Source organism: Acromyrmex echinatior, chromosome 5, assembly GCF_024713525.1.
Source record: "Acromyrmex echinatior isolate Ae372 chromosome 5, ASM2471352v2, whole genome shotgun sequence".
Lineage (NCBI taxonomy): Eukaryota > Metazoa > Arthropoda > Insecta > Hymenoptera > Formicidae > Acromyrmex > Acromyrmex echinatior.
The window spans coordinates 6,821,230-6,843,604 of NC_141856.1; the positions used below are offsets into that span (position 1 = coordinate 6,821,230).

General features: G+C 27.3%; 1 protein-coding gene across 1 annotated transcript; it reads right to left on the bottom strand.

Moving 5' to 3' along the window:
- Window positions 1–1,460: 1,460 nt before the first annotated feature.
- Window positions 1,461–21,470, bottom strand: LOC105149213 (uncharacterized). The gene is made up of 17 exons (XM_087406160.1): window positions 17,887–21,470; window positions 17,406–17,726; window positions 16,714–16,884; window positions 16,226–16,549; window positions 15,535–15,708; window positions 15,047–15,370; window positions 14,351–14,382; window positions 7,675–7,825; window positions 7,188–7,508; window positions 6,496–6,666; window positions 6,008–6,331; window positions 5,331–5,501; window positions 4,843–5,166; window positions 4,146–4,325; window positions 3,647–3,976; window positions 2,564–2,837; window positions 1,461–1,963 (listed from the first exon to the last, which is right to left on the bottom strand). Exons 1-15 carry the CDS (start codon window positions 18,027–18,029, stop codon window positions 3,961–3,963), a joined length of 3,147 nt encoding a protein of 1,048 aa, XP_087262286.1. The 5' UTR covers window positions 18,030–21,470; the 3' UTR covers window positions 1,461–1,963; window positions 2,564–2,837; window positions 3,647–3,960.
- Window positions 21,471–22,375: the final 905 nt, after the last annotated feature.

Sequence of the window (22,375 nt, forward strand, 5' to 3'; positions counted from 1 at the left end):
ATTTCAGCGAGAAACTAATGACAAGACCAATGGTATTGAAGAATTTTATAACAGTTGCAAAGCTGCTTTCTGTGCTGAACGGAGCCATTATGCATATGACAAAAATTGTAATTTTTAAAAAAAGGAAAACTTGCTTCATACATTCTCGGTCTTGTCGCAGCACTATCGTGTCTCATAACATACGGATATATTCTTGAATTTGAGTGCCTTATATGTTTGTGTGCATCTCAAAAATAGAAGAAAAGGAATGTAAATTGTAAAATTTAAAGAACGATAAAAACATGAATCTAGTAAAAAATTTAGCAAAAAATTAAAGTTTTTTGTAATAATATTTAATTTTCTTAAATATTTTAACACAGATACAGTAATGATCTAATGTGATTACTTTAGTAATAATAAGTACATTCCATTTAACTTTAGAAACGTTCGTGATAATCATTTCATTCTCGTTGCTATCAATCAAATGTTAAATAAGAGTTAAATGAGAAATACAAAAGCATTGTGCACGTTAAATGAAATGTACCATATATATTTCATGGGCATAATAGGTTCTCTTTCTTTCTTTTAAAATACGTATCAAAAAGAGTACATTCCGGGCACACTGAAAACCTAGCCGGATATCCTCGAACGCCTTAAAGAAAATTTCAAATAAATCGGATTTCAAATAAATCTGGTCATCCTAATGGAGCTAACTTATTTGTTATACTGTTTGTAATGAAGTTAGTTACCTTTCTCATTGTCAGTAACTATAACAAATTTCGTTTTTTTTCCATTTAAATCTTCTTAAATTACATCAAATACATTCTTTTGCAATTGGTTACTAATATTTACTTAATTCGTGGTTTTTTTCTAATCAATATGAACGAAGTTATTTCAATGTATTTATTTTTCTGTGATTGAATCTCTTTTACATTATAGAATTATATTTACATCCCAGTGTTCAAAAACGACTATTTCGAGAGTATTTAGCATTAAAGTCCATTCACTTTCAATTCGGTACAAATTTTTTTCAAATGATATTAATTTAAAAATAGCCATAATGTATTTTATCAATTCGACATTGCTCTTTGATTCAATGTGATTCGATTTTATATATAACGGATGCAAAAAAAATATTCGTACAGAGAAAATATTTTTTAAAAAGCTTAATTTTAAAAAGTAAATATTATTTCATGAGAAGTAAGTCACGAATTTATGTCAAATTCATATCGATAGGATGACTACTTTGACGTCGATTCAACGTATAATTGACGATAATTTCTAGGTAATTAACAACTTATTCATAAAGAATAAAAATTGACTGTATGTTTTTCAAAATTAAACGTACCAAGAAGATGTAATTATAAAAAATATATCACTTGAAAAACAAAATTGAAAATTGCATTGTTTGGATGCTCAAAAAGAATTCGTACAGTCAAAGAATTAAATTTCTAAAATAAAAATACGGATACATAGTATATAAAATTGTCGTTTGTTTATATTATAACAGAATGTATTCATTATGCGAAATTGCTAATTAGTGTTTAATTATTTATTTTTTACAAATGAGACAAACCAAGATAAATTTTAATACTAAATTGATGCATTAGTGTAAAATTCTCCAACGATACAATGTTATGAAAATGCTCAAAGTAATGTCATATATAATGTTATACCAGTCAAATAAAATTTGAGATTTACAAAAACAAGAAAAATTTGAACGCAATGTTTATTCAGTTTTGAAATGTTCAATTCAATCGTCAATATACGTTGTTTTATACATAATGACGTAAAATAATTTTGTCTAAGGAGGTCAAAAATTTCATTAAAAGATAAGTCGTCATCTGAATTAGATAATTTTACATATTCTGCCGAATATTTATCGAAATTCTGTAGGTCGTACGTACTAAAACAATAACTTCCCCGGAAGCGTTTGAAGCACATGCAGAAATAATCCTGAGTTTCCGAAATTGTGATCAAAGATCTAACAAAAAAAATTTTCCAAAATTAAAGTCGTATTTTTTGTATAACAACTATATTTTTCTTCTTTTACAGATTCAAAAATTATTTTCCATGATTAAAGTATATACATTAATACGTGTCTGTGAGCTGGAATTTGTTCTGAGAACGACACAAAATTTTTCTTAAAATTTCAATTTCAAAATTTTTCATCTTTCTAGGAAATTCTACTTCACAGACACATATTAATGCGTATACTTTAATCCTGGAAAAGAATTTTCGAATCTATAAAAGAGGAAAAAAGTAATTGTTAAAGAAAAATTATGATTAGTAATAGAGATACCAAACTTGCTTTAAGATTTGCTTTAGGATCCCCTTAATCAAATCTTACAACAAACTATGCGATTTTTTTTATGGCTACGTTCAAAAAGACCATTCAAGTACATTCGCGTACTATATTGTTCTCGTTTAACACATAAGGATAAAAATAATGATTGAGAACAATAAAGATAAAAAAATAATACACCGAAGCATGCGGTAAAATTATTAATCTTTGATATACAAGGAGTATATTTATTTGTGAATTCGTATCACGTGTCCTTTTAAATCAATTGCACATATGTACCTAATTGTTAATTTACATTTATTTGCACGTTGTCTCTGTCCCATTTTTTAGTGTAAAATATTCCTAAACCCAATGAAATTCAACTTCTTTTTTCTCTCCTTTTGTTATATTATCTGGATGTGCATCTGCCAAGAGCTTATAAAGTATTTAAGGAACTAATAGGTACACATAATAAATTTCTCATTACATTGACTGCATGTTGCTTTATTATATCTTGTTAATTTGGTGTAATGTCCACATATTCAGCGAATGAGATCAAATTGTCTGCTGCTTACTTGAAAAAATAATTTTCGATTATCTACTAAATCTTATTATAAAGGCAATTGAAACAATAAAAAGATGTTCTACATATATAAGAGATAAAATATATTTGTATAGAAAATTTCATTAAATTCAAAAGATCTATTTATATGTATTGTAATGAATGCAAAGCAATTATAATTATTCGTTAAGTGCTCCTATTTCTTCCGTACATTCATGAAAATTTATTTAAATTTGTTCAATTAGAGCTTTTTGACGCTTTGCTTCTATCAAAGTTATTGTTTTTATCCATATCACTATCTGAACAGCTCTCATTAATTATTACACTATCAGAATTTTGAAGGGATAATATCCTACATTGATATAAGGATTTTTAAAAAATGATTAAAAATGACGTAGATATATTATTCTCAATTATGCACATTAATTCTACTATATGGAAGTATTAAAAACCGTCATTTTTTAAAATCTCATTATTCGATCATTTTTATTGTAAATCAGGATTGTAATAATCAAATAAATTCAAATATATTACAAATCTGATCATTTTTCGATAAAAAGTACTACTGTCTAATGTTACTTTTTACCTCCATGGTATTAGTAAATTTGAAATTTCCGAAATGGATTTTGTACTCAATAAAACTGCAGAATACAAGAGCGATTTGCGTGGAAAGCAAGTTAAATACATTTTTCAATGTATGATTACGCTGGTCTGTGTTATATTCATGTACTTAGTTAATATAGATTACTTCACTACAATCGATTTTACATATTTCACATTTTTTATAATATTTCTAACATATGTACATGGAGTATACTTACTTCTGTTTTCTTAAGTGATTTAAAAGTAAGATAATGTGCCTTTTATTATATCTAACTGTTATTTTACAATGTTTGCATATTGCCTCTATTGAATTTTGCGATAAAGTGATCCCAAATCTAATAGGATGTAACTTCTTTCTTCTCTTTTTCTGTTAATTTCTATGGGTGATCGTAAACCAAATGCTTTAGTAAATAAAATATGCCGTGAGTGTTGTAACTAATAATGAATCATTTAAGAGTGATTGCATGAGGCCTCGTCATAATTATTTTTCATTAATTTTTATAATGTCCACGTATCCAGCGACGAACTGGGATCAAATTGCTGCTTCCCTGAAAAAATAATTTCTGACTGGCTATAAATATCACAAAAATGATTAATGAAACAATACACGAATGTTTCTGGTAGTAGATAGATTATATTTTTCCATAGAAAGTTTAAAGTTTAATTTATAAAATTTATTTATATGAATTGCAACTAATGCAAAGCAATTATAGTTACTCATTAAGTTTTCCTGTTTCTTCTGTACATTCCTGTAATTGATAATTAGATAAGTTTGATGAATTAGATGGACCTTCTACTTGTAGATGTTTTTCTGTTTTTAGAGATATATCCCTGTTTACATCGCTTTGTAAACTGCTTTCGTTATTTATTGCGCTATCTGGACTTGGACCAAATATCCTACATTTATGTAAGGTTTCATTTAAAAAGCGGTAATAATGAAATAGGAGTATCATTTTCAATTATGTTTTTTACTCCACTATTAAAGTATCAGTTTTAAGAATCTTACTATCCAAACATTTTGAAGCTGTAGAGAATGTACCATTCAACTAGATTCACATCTAATGTATTAATCTAATCATTCCCAGGAAAAATTTAATGGTCGAATATTACTAATTTTCTTATTATATCGAATATTACTTAGTTTTTGATTTTTACGTGGTGATTGTAAATTTAAATTCGGGGATATATTTTATAATCAATAAACTATGAAATATAAGTATATGTACGAATGATACAAATTTGTACGTCTTTATATCGTATTTGCTGACACACATGTATGACATACATTTTTCCATTAATTGTCTACCTTAGTCTCTGTTACATTTTCTTTAGTTAATATTACTAATTTTATTTCAATCAATTTTATATTCTTCTGTACGTTTATCAATGGTTTGTATAGTTGAAGTACACTTACTTGTGAATGTGACTTAAGTGTTGTCTTAATTGAGATACGTCTTTGCATTTAATAATTTTTTTACATATATTGCATGTTGCCCTTACATCGTCTTTTAAAGTAAAATAGTCCCAAGTCCAATGGAATTTCACTTCTTTTTTCTCTTCTTCTGTTAATTTGTCCGGATGTATTGCTCTCAAATGGAAATATAAAATATGTAAGTGCCTAATATGTATAATATATTTATCATTACAATGGTTGCATGTTACTTCATTAATATTCGTTAATTTTGTGTAATGTCCACGTATCCAGCGACGAACTGGGATTACATTATCTGATGCATCCCTGAAAAAATAATTTCTGCTTGGCTATACATATTACGAAAGTGATTAATGAAACAATAAATGAATGTTTCTCGTAGCAGATAGATAATATTTACATAGAAAGTTTAAAGTTTAAATAAAATCTATTTATATGAATTAGAATTAATGTAAAGCAATATTAGTTACTCATTAAGTGTTCCTGTTTCTTCTATACATTCCTGTAATTGATTAGATAAGTTTGATGAGTGAGATGGGCCTTCTAGATGTTTTTCTTTTTTTAGAGATATATCCCTATTTGCATCGCTTTGTAAACTGCTTTCGTTATTTATTGCGCTATCTGGACTTGGACCAAATATCCTACATTTACGTAAGGAATCATTTAAAAAGCGGTAAAAATGCAATAGAAGTATTGTTTTTAATTATGTCCACTACGGTTAAAGTATCAGTTTTAAGAATCATACTATCCAAACATTTTGAAGCTGTAAAGAATGTATTATTCAACTAGATTCACATCTAATCTATTAATCTAATCATTCCCAGGCAAAATTTAAAAGGTCGAATATTACTAGTTTCCTTATTATATCGAATATTACTTAGTTTTTGATTTTTACGTGGTGATTGTAAATTTAAATTCCGGGATATATTTTATAATCAATAAAACTATAAAATATAAGTATATGTACGAATGATACAAATTTGTACGTCTTTATATCGTATTTGCTGACACACAGGTATGATACATTTTCCCATTAATTGTCTATCTTAGATTCCGTTACATTTCCTTTAGGTAATATTACTAATTTTATTTCAATCAATTTTATATTCTTCTTTATCAATGGTTTGTATAGTTGGAATACACTTACTTGTGAACATATTTTAAGTGTCGTGTTAAATTATATACGGTTTGGCAATTAATAATTTTTTTACATATATCGCATCTTGCCCATACATCGCCTTTTAAATTAAAATAGTCCCAAGCCCAATGGAATTTCACTTCTTTCTTCTCATCTTCTGTTAATTTGTCCGGATGTATTACTGTCAAATGCAAATGTAAAATATGTAATTGCCTAATATGTATAATATATTTATCATTACAATGGTTGCATGTTGCTTCATCAATATTCGTTAATTTTGTGTAATGTCCACGTATCCAGCGACGAACTGGGATTACATTGTCTGATGCATTACTGAAAAAATAATTTCTGCTTGGCTATACATATTACGAAAGTGATTAATGAAACATTAAATGAATGTTTCTTGTAGTAGGTAGATTATATTTGCATAGAAAATATAAAGTTTAAATAAAATCTATTTATATGAATTGCAACTAATGTAAACCAATTATAGTTACTTAAGTGTTCCTGTTTCTTCTATACATTCCTGTAATTGATAATTTGAGAAGTTTGATGAGTTAGATGGACCTTCTGGATGTTTTTCTTTTTTTAGAGATATATCCCTGTTTGCATCGCTTTGTAAGCTGCTTTCGTTATTTATTGCGCTATCTGGACTTGGACCAAATATCCTACATTTATGTAAGGAATCATTTAAAAAGCGGTAATAATGAAATAGAAGTATCATTTTCAATTATGTTTTTTACTCCACTATGGTTAAAGTATCAGTTTTACGAATCTTACTATCCAAACATTTTGAAGCTGTAAAAAATGTACCATTCATCTAGATTCACATCTAATCTATTAATCTAATCATTCCCAGGAAAAATTTAAATGAGCGAATATTACTAGTTTCGTTATTATATCGAATATTATTTAGTTTTTGTTCCTTTACGTAGTGATTGTAAATTTAAATTCGGGAATATATTTTATAATCAATAAACCTATAAAATATAAGTATATGTACGAATGATACCAATTTGTACGTCTTTATATCGTATTTGCTGACACACATGTATGATACATTTTTCCATTAATTGTCTACCTTAATCTCCGTTACATTTTCTTTAGTTACTATTACTAATTTTATTTCCATCAATTTTATATTCTTTTGTACGTTTATCAATGGTTTGTATAGTTGGAGTACACTTACTTGTGAATTCTTTTTAAGTGTTGTGTTAAATTAGATACGGTTTTGGAATAAAAAATTCTTTTACATATATTGCATATTGCCCATACATCGCCTTTTAAAGTAAAATAGTCCCAAGCCCAATGGAATTTCACTTCTTTCTTCTCTTCTTCTGTTAATTTGTCCGGATGTATTGCTCTCAAATGGAAATGTAAAATATGTAAATGCCTAATATCTGTAATATATTTATCATTACAATGGTTGCATATTATTTCATCATTCGTTAATTTTGTGTAATGTCCACGTATCCAACGACGAACTGGGATTACATGGTCTGCTGCATCCCTGAAAAAATAATTTTTGATTGGCAATACATATTACAAATGTGATTAATGAAACAATAAATATATGTTTCTCGTAGTAGATAAATTATATTTGCATAGAAAGTTTAATGTTTAAATAAAATCTATTTTTATATGAATTGTTACTAATGCAAAGCAATTATAGTTACTCATTATGCGTTTCTGTTTCTTCTGCACGTTCGTGTAATTTATAATCAGATAAGTTTAATGATCCAGATGGACCTTCTTGATGTCTTTCTTTCCTTAGATCTGTATCCCTGTTTAAATTATCTCCTACTTCTCGTTTTGCCATTATAACCGCTCCGTACGGACATTAGTAACTAATCAAAGATGGCACAGAAATGATGCTAAAAAGCGTTCGCAGAAATTGTTTGTAAAAGGTTACAGAGGTACGTACACATGATTCCTTGCAGGAATGTTTTCATATACATAAATATTGATGTTTATAAATTTCGAATCTATTTATCACGCGTGCGTTTTTGCGTGCGTGCGTGCGTGCGTGCTTGCTTGTATGTATGTAATTCTATTTTGTCTTAAAATCACATAATTAATGTACTCCTCAAAATTCATAATTTTAAATCAACGTCCCAATTCTTATTAGATCAAATTCTTGAGAGAAATACAATAGAGTCATGCCTTTGAATCAACCAAAACCCACGTGACTCAATGAATATTTTAAGGATTAAAATTGGGAAAAGCATGTAATTATTCTTGAAAAATATTATTGTCAGTCGGAATAAATACGAATAGTTTTATTATAATATCATTGTATAAAACATTTCTTGACATCTTGAAGAGTTTTTGAGAGGAAAAAACCCGTTAAAATATTTTCTAAAACAAATATCTGCCTTATGATTTTACATAGTAAATAGACGTATTTCCTTAATTTAAAACTCGAAAACCTAGCCGGATGTTCCCGATCGCCTTAAAAAATGGTAAATCCGTAAAATTCGGACGTTTGGTCAACCTACTTGAAGTATTATACAATACTTTGCACACAATTGAAAACGATCCACTCATATCGCTGAGACTATAAAGCCTATAGACACCCGTCTGCTGTGATTGGACATCGTCGTTTATAAAAATATATAAACGAAATAATATATAAATGAAAAATACTTTCTCAAATAACGTAATTATAACGAATTATTACTTTAATAAATCATTAATTAATGACGTAACTTATTACGTTTTCTATTTGGTCATGAGAAACTGTAACTTGTTACTTTCAAATAGTAAATTTTCCATTTCTTGATATTATACCTTAAAATTGATTTCCCACCGCAACTAATAATTTCTAAAGGAACCTGTTTCGTATGGAAAAATAAATTTTAAATTGCTTTGTTTTTAGAAATATTGTAGATTTTATGATTCTGGACAAGTGTTCCTTTTGCCACATTTATATAAAATCAACAGATAAAAAGATAGGAATATTTGAAGTTACAGAACCTGAATGTCTCCTTTACATTAACTTCTGCTTCCTGAGACCAATGGTATTAAGGAATTTTATAACAGTTGCAAAACTGCTTTCTGTGCTCAACGGAGCTATTATGCATATGACAAAAATTATAATTTTTAAAAAAAAGGAAAACTAACTTCACATATTCTCGGTCTCATCGCAGCGCCGAGACACTATCGTGTCTCATAACATACGGATATATTCTTGAATTTGAGTGCAGTATATGTATGTGTGCTCCTCAAAAATAGAAGAAACGGAGTGTAAATTGTAAAATCTAAAGAACGATAAAAACATGAATCTAGTAAAAAATTTAGCAAAAAATTAAAGTTTTTTATAATATTTAATCTTTCTCAAATATTTTATCACAGATACATAATGATCACAGATACATAATAATGATCTAATGCAATTACCTTACCATAAGTACATTCCATTTAACGTTAGAAACGTTCGTGATAATCACTTCATTCTCGTTGCTATCAATCAAATGTTAAATAAGAGTTAAATGATAAATACAAAAGCATTGTACACTTTAAATGAAACGTATCATATGTATTTCATGGGCATAATAGGTTCTCTTGTTTTCTCTTAAAATACGTACCAAAAGGAGTACATTCCGACCACTCTGAAAACCTAGCCGAATATCCTCAAACGCCTTAAAGAAAGTTTCAAATAAATCGGATCTCTGGTCATCCTACTGGAACTAATTGTTTGTAACGAAGTTACAGTTAGAGTTATCTTTCTCATTGTCAGTAACTATAACAGACTTCGTTTTTTTTCCATTTGCATCTTCTTAAATTACATCAAATACATTCTTTTGGAATTGGTTACTAATATTTATTAAATTCATACTTTTTTTTTAATAAATTCGAACGAAGTTATTTCAATGTATTTATTTTTCTGTGATAGAACTTCTTTTACATTATAAAGTTATATTTACATCCAAGTGTGCAAAAACGACTATTTCGAGAGGATTCAGCATTAAAGTTCATTCACTTTCAATTCGGTACAATATTTTTTCAAATGATGTTAATTTAAAAATAACCATAATGTATTTTGTCAATTCCACATTGCTCTTTGATTTAATACAATTCGATTATATATATAGCGGATACAAAAAATATTCGTACAGAGAAAATATTTTTTAAAAAGCTTAATTTTAAAAAGTAAATATTATCCAACGAAAAATAAATCATGGAATTCATGTCGAATAGATATCGATACGATGATCTCAATCACTTCGACGTCGATTCGACATATAATTAACGATAATTCCTGAATTATTAACAATTTATTCATAAAGAATAAAATAGACTGTTATTCAAAATTAAACATTTCAAAAAGATGTATTAATTATAGAAAATATATAAATACCATTTGAGAAACAAGTGAAAATTAAAAATTGTATTGTTTGGATGCTCAAAAAATATTCGTACAGTCAAAGAATTAAACTTCCAAAATCAGAAATACGGAGTTTATTTATGTTAGAACAGAACGTATTCATTATGCGAAATTGCTAATTAGTGTTAAATTATTTATTTTTTACTAATAAGTCTTTATTATAACAAATTTCTTTGTCCAAATATTTTTTGCACTTATTGTGTATGTATAATAAATAAATTAATAAGTACAAATAATATTACTTCTATACAATATACAACTAAAACAGAATAAAATACATATCTTCTTCATATATTATATGGGAAAATATCTACATTAAAATTATAATATCTCGAAAACTAAAAATTATACAAAGATATATTATAAATAAACAAAGATAAATTTTAATATTAAAAGTTGATGCATTAGTGTGGCATTAATAAAATTTCGGTATAAAATTCTTTTTCAAAAGTACAATGTTAGGAAAACGCTCAAAATAATATGTTATATAATGATATACGAGTGAAATAAAATTTGAGATTTGCAAAAATAAGAAAAATTTAAACGCAATATTTATTCAGTTTTGAAATGTTTAATTCAATCGTCAATTTACATACTTGCTTTATACATAATGACATAAATTAATCTCGTCTAAGGAGGTCCAAAATTTCATTAGAAGATAAATCGTCAACTGAATTAGGTAATTTTACAGATTCTGCCGAATATTTATGAAAAAGGCTCTCCGCAATATGATCCAATGAAATTGAAGTGCTCGATATGAAGCTCTGTTGAGATACAGATAATGACAAAAATTTGATAAAATATTTTGCATTTAATTATTATAATTATATTACACGGTTATAGGACACACAATTACGACATGTATTACTTTTATAAACTATTGGATTTAAACGTATTATCTTTATAAAAATTTTTTGGCGAAAAATATTCTACGTTATTCTACAAAAAATAAAGATAGATTATAGAAAACTTAAAAAAATATAAGAAAAGATTTCATATCAAATATTGAATCGTATCATTTAACCATAAATGTGAGAACACAAGCAATAGAGATAAATGCCTTTTATGAACTTAGCTGGATCTGAAGTGCTTGAATAAATCTGTAATTACTTCTATATCATGTATTTCTATATCATGTATACTACGTATATAGACCTTTACGATTGACGTCGAAATGATCGGTCTTGAAACGATAACTCTATTAAACTAACGCAGTGATATCACGAATAAATTGATTAGCAATTTAACTCTTGATATTACTACGTTAGTTAGTAGAATTTGGTTTTCAAACATGGTGAAAGGGATAACGTGATGTGTGTATTGGACAGTGTCTCTTTCTAAATCTCTGTCCTCTCCGTTTATGGATTGTTCATAAGGAATAAGCTACCAACTGTGAAACGCTAAACATGGAACGGTATTCATAGTCCGTTTTTATTTTAAAACTGTCTTAAAAATGTCTTAAGATGCTAGTACAGTCCTCAGATTGATTTATGATATCTTAAGAATGTACTTAAGATAGTCTTAACTGCAAGATAGACTGAATACGGGCCAATTCGCGTCGTGAAATTTGTACTGAATCTTTCCTTGTACAAAAAATCCTAGACCATAGTCCAATTCATGCTGACAATGCTGATGAATATTATTGGTGTTCGTTTAACATTTGGCAAAAAATAAAGATAAAATGATTTTTAAGTGTTACGTCAATTTTAATAAATATTTTATTGAATACTGCCAACTAAATATTTATTAAATATAATGATATATATATTTGATACAAGAAATATTAATTTAATTTAACAATCATATTTTTTATTGAACAAATATTCACTTACTGTAAGTGTTTAATTGGCAGTATTAAACTAAATATTTATTAAATTTAACTATATTTTTTTTCAGTGCATGAATATGCTCGAGTTAAAAACGATACTTAAGGATAATGATAAACATGATAGTGTTCATAAACCTATGTAACGTTATTCAGAAATGTCTTTATAACTATAAAATATCCAGACAAGCGTACGGTTATAGCTCAGCATTAGTTAATTATATATAATAATTTAAAAAATTACTTTAAAGTAGTTTTTTAAATTATTATATATAATTAAGTTGCAACTATTAAAGGGATCCTAAACCAACAAGAATTACAGACAATTTGCAAATTGCCCATTCCTCCAAATTGGCTTTTTAGATCATCAAATCCTTTTACAGAATTAAAGTATGAGAAAAAAAGCACTAGTCACACTAAATTGACACGAAAATTGGGGAAAAATTTAACAGTTCACTTTATATCAGCTCTCACAGCTGTCAACTCAAGTTATAATTCTCTTATTGCAGAAATTCTGTAGGTAAATAACTTTCGCGGAAAACGTATGACATGCACAAATAATCCTGAGTTTGCGAAATTGTGATCAAAGACCTAATAAAAAAAATTTTCCAAAATTAAAATCGCATTTTTTGTATAATTATTATTTTTTTCCCCTTTTAAAGATTCAATAATCTTTTTCCATGATTAAAGTATACATCAATACGTATATAAGTACACATCAATACGTGTCTGTGAGCTGGAAATTTATTCTCAAAAAAACAAAAATTTTTCTTAAAATTTCAATTTCAAAATTTTTTATCGTTCTAGGAAACTTCACTTCACATACACGTATTAATGCGTATACTTTAATCCTGGAAAAGGATTTTCGAATCTGTAAAAGAGAGAAAAAGTAATTATTAAACAAAAATTATGATTAGTAACACAGATGCTAAACTGGCTTTAGGATTTGCTTTAGGATCTTCTTAATCAAACCTTACAAACAAACGATGCGGTTTTTCTTATAGGCGACATTCAAAAACACCATCTAAGTATCTTCGCATACCATTTTGTTCTTATTTAACACATAAGGATAAAAACAATGATTAATAATAATGATAAAAAAATAATACACAGAGGCCCGCGATAAAATTATTAATCTTTAGTATACAAGGAGCATATTTACTTGTGAATTCGTGTCCTTTTAAATCAATTGCACATATGTACCTAATTGTTAATTTACATTTATTTGCACGTTGTCTCTGTCCCACTTTTTACTGTAAAATAGTCCTAAACGCAATGAAATTCAACTTCTTCTTTCTCTCCTTCTGTTACATTATCTGGATGTGCATCTGCCAAGATCTTGTAAAGTTTTTAGGAACTAATAGGTACACATAATAAATTTCTCATTAAATGCATGTTGCTTTATTACAACTTGTTAATTTGGTGTAATGTCCACGTATTCAGCGAATGAGATCAAATTGTTTGCTGATTCCTTGAAAAAATAATTTCTGACTGGCTATACATATTACAAAAATGATTAATGAAACAATAAATGAATGTTCTGGAACAATTCCTCATTAGTAGACATTAAAACGTAATGAAATGAGTATCATTTTAATTTTTACCATTGGAAAGGATTTTTCGAATCTGTAAAATGAGCGAAAAAGTATATAGTTAAACAAAAATTATGATTCAGAACACAGATGTAAACTGCGTTTAGATTTGCTTTAAGATTTCTTATCAACCTGTAAAATAAATCGATGCGGTATTTTTATAGGCACATCAAAACTACATAATAAGTACTTCGATGACAATTTGTTCTTATATGTATCACATAAGGATAAACATGTTCATATAATGCATTAAACGACATATTATACACAGAGCGTAAATTATTAATCTTTAGTATTACAAGGTGATATTATACTATGTGAATCGTTCCTTTTAAGTCAGTTACAATAGTGACTAATTAATTTTTTACATATTTGCACGTTGCCTCTGTCCTTTTAATGTAAATAGTCCTAACCCAATGAAATTCACTTCTTCTTTCTCTCCTTCTGTTACGTAGTAGATAGATTATATTTTTCCATAGAAAGTTTAAACTTTAATTTATAAAATTTATTTAAATGAATTGCAACTAATGCAAAGCAATTATAGTTACTCATTAAGTGTTCCTGTTTCTTCTGTACATTCCTGTAATGGATAATTAGATAAGTTTGATGAGTTAGATGGACCTTCTTGATGTTTTTCTTTTTTTAGAGATATATCCCTGTTTGCATCGCTTTATAAACTGCTTTCGTTATTTATTGCGCTATCTGGACTTGGACCAAATATCCTGCATTTATGTAAGGAATCATTTAAAAACCGGAAAAAATGAAATAGAAGTATCATTTTCAATTATGTTTTTCACTCCACTATGGTTAAAGTATCAGTTTTAAGAATCTTACTATCCAAACATTTTGAAGCTGTAGAGAATTTACCATTCAACTAGATTCACATCTAATCTATTAATCTAATCATTCCCAGGAAAAATTTAATGGTCGCATATTACTAATTTTCTTATTATATCGAATATTACTTAGTTTTTGTTTTTATACGTGGTGATTGTAAATTTAAATTCGGGGATACATTTTATACTCAATAAAACTAAAAAATATAAGTATATGTACGAATGATACAAATTTGTACGTCTTTATATCGTATTTGCTGACACACATGTATGACATACATTTTTCCATTAATTGTCTACCTTAGTATCCGTTACATTTTCTTTAGTTAATATTACTAATTTTATTTCAATCAATTTTATATTCTTCTGTACGTTTATCAATGGTTTGTATAGTTGAAGTACACTTACTTGTGAATGTGACTTAAGTGTTGTCTTAATCGAGATACGTCTTTGCATTTAATAATTTTTTTACATATATTGCATGTTGCCCTTACATCGTCTTTTAAAGTAAAATAGTCCCAAGTCCAATGGAATTTCACTTCATTCTTCTCTTCTTCTGTTAATTTGTCCGGATGTATTGCTCTCAAATGGAAATGTAAAATATGTAAGTGCCTAATATGTATAATGTATTTATCATTACAATGGTTGCATGTTACTTCATCAATATTCGTTAATTTTGTGTAATGTCCACGTATCCAGCAACGAACTGGGATTACATTGTCTGATGCATCCCTGAAAAAATAATTTCTGCTTGGCTATACATATTACGAAAGTGATTAATGAAACAATAAATGAATGTTTCTCGTAGCAGATAGATAATATTTGCATAGAAAGTTTAAAGTTTAAATAAAATCTATTTATATGAATTACAACTAATGTAAAGCAATATTAGTTACTCATTAAGTGTTCCTGTTTCTTCTGTACATTCCTGTAATTGATAATTAGATAAGTTTGATGAGTTAGATGGACCTTCTAGATGTTTTTCTTTTTTTAGAGATATGTCCCTGTTTGCATCGCTTTGTAAACTGCTTTCGTTATTTATTGCGCTATCTGGACTTGGACCAAATATCCTACATTTATGTAAGGAATCATTTAAAAAGCGGTAAAAATGCAATGGAAGTATTGTTTTTAATTATGTCCACTATGGTTAAAGTATCAGTTTTAAGAATCATACTATCCAAACATTTTGAAGCTGTAAAGAATGTATCATTCGACTAGATTCACATCTAATCTATTAATCTAATCATTCCCGGAAAAAATTTAAAAGGTCGAATATTACTAGTTTTCTTATTATATCGAATATTACTTAGTTTTTGTTTTTATACGTGGTAATTGTAAATTTAAATTCGAGGATATATTTTATAATCAATAAAACTATAAAATATAAGTATAATATATGTATGAATGATACAAATTTGTACGTCTTTATATCGTATTTGCTGACACACATGTATGATACATTTTCCCATTAATTGTCCATCTTAGACTCCGTTACATTTTCTTTAGGTAATATTACTAATTTTATTTCAATCAATTTTATATTCTTTTGTACGTTTATCAATGATTTTATAGTTGGAGTACACTTACTTGTGAACTTTTTTTAAGTGTTGCGTTAAATTAGATACGAAATTGCAATAAATAATTTTTTTACATATATTGCATGTTGCCCTTACATCGTCTTTTAAAGTATAATAGTCCCAAGCCCAATGGAATTTCACTTCTTTCTTCTCTTCTTCTGTTAATTTGTCCGGATGTATTTCTCTCAAATGCAAATGTAAAATATGTAATTGCCTAATATATATAATATATTTATCATTACAATGGTTGCATGTTGCTTCATCAATATTCGTTAATTTTGTGTAATGTCTACGTATCCAGCGACGAACTGGGATTACATTGTCTGATGCATTACTGAAAAAATAATTTCTGCTTGGCTATACATATTACGAGAGTGTTTAATGAAACATTAAATGAATGTTTCTTGTAGTAGATAGATTATATTTGCATAGAAAATATAAAGTTTAAATTAAATCTATTTATATGAATTGCAACTAATGTAAACCAATTATAGTTACTCAAGTGTTCCTGTTTCTTCTATACATTCCTGTAATTGATAATTAGATAAGTTTAATGAGTTAGATGGACCTTCTAGATGTTTTTTTTTTTTTAGAGATATATCACTGTTTGCATCGCTTTGTAAACTGCTTTCGTTATTTATTGCGCTATCTGGACTTGGACCAAATATCCTACATTTATGTAAGGAATCATTTAAAAAGCGGTAACAATGAAATAGAAGTATCATTTTCAATTATGTTTTTCACTCCACTATGGTTAAAGTATCAGTTTTAAGAATCTTACTATCCAAACATTTTGAAGATGTAAAAAATGTACCATTCAACTAGATTCACACGTAATCTATTAATCTAATCATTCCCACGAAAAATTTAAATGAGCGAATATTACTAGTTTCGTTATTATATCGAATATTATTTAGTTTTTGTTCTTTTACGTAGTGATTGTAAATTTAAATTCGGGAATATATTTTATAATCAATAAAACTATAAAATATAAGTATATGTACGAATGATACAAATTTGTACGTCTTTATATCGTATTTGCTGACACACATGTATGATACATTTTTCCATTAATTGTCTACTTTAGTCTCCGTTACATTTTCTTTAGTTAATATTACTAATTTTATTTCAATCAATTTTATATTCTTTTGTACGTTTATCAATGGTCTGTATAGTTGGAGTACACTTACTTGTGAACTTTTTTTAAGTGTTGTGTTAAATTAGATACGGTTTTGCAATTAATAATTCTTTTACATATATTGCATTTTGCCCATACATCGCCTTTTAAAGTAAAATAGTCCCAAGCCCAATGGAATTTCACTTCTTTCTTCTCTTCTTCTGTTAATTTGTCCGGATGTATTGCTGTCAAATGTAAATGTAAAATATTTAAGTGCCAAATATCTATAAGATATTGATCATTACAGTGGTTGCATGTTGCTTCATTAATATTCGTTTTTGTGTAATGTCCACGTATCCAGCGACGAACTGGGATTACATTGTCTGCTGCATCCCTGAAAAAATAATTTTTGATTGGCTATACATATTACAAATGTGATTAATGAAGCAATAAATGAATGTTTCTTGTAGTAGATTATATTTGCATAGAAAGTTTAAAGTTTAATTAAAATCTATTTATATGAATTGTTACTAATGCAAAGCAATTATAGTTACTCATTATGCGTTTCTGTTTCTTCTGCACGTTCGTGCAATTTATAATCAGATAAGTTTAATGATCCAGATGGACCTTCTTGATGTCTTTCTTTCCTTAGATTTGTATCCCTGTTTAAATTATCTCCTACTTCTCGTTCTGCCATTATAACCGCTCCGTTCGGACATTAGTAACTAATCAGTGATGGCACAGAAATGATGCTAAAAAGCGTTCGCAGAAATTGTTTGTAAAAGGTTACAGAGGTACGTACACATGATTCCTTGCCGGAATGTTTTCATATACATAAATATTGATGTTTATAAATTTCGAATCTATTTATCACGCGTGCGTGCGTGCGTTCGTGCGTGCTTGCTAGTATGTAATTCTATTTTGTCTTAAAATCGTATAATTAATGTATTATTCAAATTTCATAATTTTAAATCTACGCCCCAATTCTTATTAGATCATATCCTACAGAGAAATATAATATAGTCATGCCTTTGAATCAACCAAAATCCACGTGACCCAATGAATATTTTAAGGATTAAAATTGGGAAAAGCATGTAATTATTCTGAAAAAATATTATTGTCAGTGGAAATACATACGAATAGTTTTACTATAAAATCATTGTATAAAACATTTCTTGACATTTTGAAGAGTTTTTGAGATATAAGGAAAAAACCCGTTAAAATATTATCTAAAACAAATACCTGAATTATGATTTTACATAGTAAATGGAAGTATTTCCTCAATTTAAAACTCGAAAACCTAGCCGGATGTTCCCGATCACCTTAAAAAATGGTAAATCCGAAAAATTCGAACGTTTGGTCAACTTACTTGAAGTATTATACAATATTTTGCACACAATTGAAAACGATCCACTCATATCGCTTGAGACTATAAAGCCTGTAGACACCCGTCTGCTGTGATTGGTCATCGTCGTTTTTAAAAATATATAAACGGAATAGTATATAAATGAAAAATACTTTCTCAAATAACGTAATTATAACGAATTATTACTTTAAATCATTAATTAATGACATAACTTATGACGTTTTCTATTTGGTCACGAGTAACTGTAACTTGTTACTTTCAAATAGTAAATTTTCCATTTCTTGATTTTATATCTTAAAATTGATTTCCCACCGCAACTAATAATTTCTAAAGGAACCTATTTCGTATGGAAAAATAAATTTTAAATTGCTTTGTTTTTAGAAATATTGTAGTTTTTATGATTCTGGACAAGTGTTTCTTTTGCTACATTTATATAAAATCAACAGATAAAAAGATAGGAATATTTGAAGTTACAGAACCTGAATGTCTCCTTTACATTAACTTCTGCTTCCTGAGACCAATGGTATTAAGGAATTTTATAACAGTTGCAAAACTGCTTTCTGTGCTCAACGGAGCTATTATGCATATGACAAAAATTATAATTTTTAAAAAAAAGGAAAACTAACTTCACATATTCTCGGTCTCATCGCAGCGCCGAGACACTATCGTGTCTCATAACATACGGATATATTCTTGAATTTGAGTGCAGTATATGTATGTGTGCTCCTCAAAAATAGAAGAAACGGAGTGTAAATTGTAAAATCTAAAGAACGATAAAAACATGAATCTAGTAAAAAATTTAGCAAAAAATTAAAGTTTTTTATAATATTTAATCTTTCTCAAATATTTTATCACAGATACATAATGATCACAGATACATAATAATGATCTAATGCAATTACCTTACCATAAGTACATTCCATTTAACGTTAGAAAAGTTCGTGATAATCACTTCATTCTCGTTGCTATCAATCAAATGTTAAATAAGAGTTAAATGATAAATACAAAAGCATTGTACACTTTAAATGAAACGTATCATATGTATTTTATGGGCATAATAGGTTCTCTTGTTTTCTCTTAAAATACGTACCAAAAAGGGTACATTCCGACCACTCTGAAAACCTAGCCGAATATCCTCAAACGCCTTAAAGAAAGTTTCAAATAAATCGGATCTCTGGTCATCCTCCTGGAATTAATTGTTTGTAACGAAGTTACAGTTAGAGTTATCTTTCTCATTGTCAATAACTATAATAAACTTTGTTTTTTTTCCATTTGCATCTTCTTAAATTACATCAAATACATTCTTTTGGAATTGGTTACTAATATTTATTAAATTCATAGTTTTTTTTTAATAAATTCGAACGAAGTTATTTCAATGTATTTATTTTTCTGTGATTGAATCTCTTTTACATTATACAGTTATATTTACAAGTGTTCAAAAACGACTATTTCGAGAGTATTCAGCATTAAAGTACGTTCACTTTCAATTCGGTACAATTTTTTTTCACATTTATTGATATTGATTTAAAAATAGCCATAATGTGTTTTATCATTTCCATATTGTTCTTTGATTTAATATGATTCGATTTTATGTATAGCAAAAAATATTCATACAGAGAAAATATTATTTAAAAGTTTAATTTTGAAAAAGTAATTATTATTTAATGAGAAATAAGTCATCGAATTTATGTCGAATCGATATCGATAGGATAACCACTTTGATGTTGATTCGACGTATAATTGATGATAATTTCTGGATAATTAATAACTTATTCATAAAGAATATAATAGACTATATGTTTCTCAAAATTAAACATACCAAAGTAAAGTATTAATTACAGAAAATATATCATTTGAAAAACAAGTTAAAATTAAAAATTATCGTAAAATTAATCTTTTAAAATCTGAAATACGGAATTCGTATGTTAGAACGGAATTCATTATGCGAAATTGCTAATTATTGTTTAATTATTTATTTTTTAGAAATAAGATTTTCTTATAAAAAATTTCCTTGTCCAAATACTTTTTGCATTTACTGTATATGTATTATAAATAAATTAGTAAGTACAAATAAAATTACTTCTACACAATATAGAATTAGAATAGAATAAAATACATATCTCCTTCATATATTAAATGGGAAAAGATCTACATTAAAATTGTAATATCTCGAAAACAAAAAAATCATACCAAGAAACAAACCAAGATTTAAATATTAAAAGTTGATGCCTTAATGTGGCATTATATATATATTAAAATTTTGATATATAATAAAATTCTCCGATGCTGCAATTAAGAACGCTTATGCAACTAATAAGTTTTTTACATATTTTGCATGTTGCGTTTAAATCGCTTTTTAAAATAGTCTCAAGCCCAATAGAATTTTACGTGTTTCTTCTCGTCTTCTGTTAATTTGTTTGAATGTGCCTCTACATCAAATGCTTACGTAAATTTACTAAGCGATTAATATCTATAACGAATTTTTCCTTTCAATGATTGCATGTTACTTCATTATTTCTTGTCAATTTCGTATAATGTCCACGTATTCAGCGATGAACTAAGTGTTGATTGTTTTCTGCTTCTCGTTTCTGTCATAATCGCTCTGTACGGAATATTAGTGACTAATCAGAGATGGCACAGAAGCAATGCAAAAAAGCGTTTGCAGAAACTATTTATAAAAAAGTATTTATAAAAGATCAATTATAGAGGAACGTATGATTCCTTGATTGAACATAAATATTGATGTTTATATATTTCGAATCTATTTTACACGAGATTTAACAAATCTATTTATATAACTTTAATCATATATTATTAGCAAAAAAATTAGAAATTGATAATATAATTGATACTGTAAGGTATTATACTTTGTAATCTGCATTGTCATAATCGTATGCCATGCTACATCTGCATATATTTCTTCTTACCAATTATAAGAAGATCACTAAGAGGAAACTGATTATGTTTAGTATATTCCAAATTATAATTTTTTAATGATATTTTCTGTAATTTAAATATTCTCTAGCTTTTTGAAATTTCTTGCTTCAACTTTTTATATTATTTGTATTTGATGTAAGAATACAAATTTTATATTGAGCGTTTTATTTTATACATTACATTTGTGTAATAAACATACATTTCAGTTAAATGCAAATTTTTATTTTATCAGACATTTACATTTTATGTAAATTAATTGTTGACATTTATCACATTGTGGTTTTTACATTTTATTAAGTATTTATTTATTTTTTTAAATGAAAAAGAAATAGATAGTTTCAAACAATTTCTAATTAGATAAATTTTGTTTATTATCACCCCTACAGCACGAAATATTGCAGCAACATTATAGCAATAATGAAATTTAAATATTATATTGTAAGTATTGCGACTAATTATGAAATATTATGATTTTAATCTTTTGTTGGAAATATTATATATTGCTGAAACATTACAATTTAAGAGGTAAGTACATAGCTCCTGCACGAGATAAATGCGCATCTCATAAGAAGAAAACGTTCAGGAGATCTATAAGAGGGCATGTGCTAAAGATACAGCACTGAAACTTGTAGTATCATTGCAGAAACGTCGCAGATTGCGCTGCAACATTATAGATATCAGGAATTTTAATATATAATAAATATTGCAATGAATGATTTTATAAATCTTACATTATTATT

Bases quoted from the DNA above. Each gene is read 5' to 3' on its own strand.
- LOC105149213 (XM_087406160.1), bottom strand. From the start codon at position 18,029: ATGGCAGAACGAGAAGTAGGAGATAATTTAAACAGGGATACAAATCTA. The intron at 16,550-16,713 runs GTAACTATAATT...TTATTTTTTCAG, and splicing joins GAAGAAACAGGAACACTTGA to TAATGCATCAGACAATGTAA. The intron at 15,371-15,534 runs GTAACTAATATT...TTATTTTTTCAG, and splicing joins GAAACAGGAACACTTAATGA to GGATGCATCAGACAATGTAA.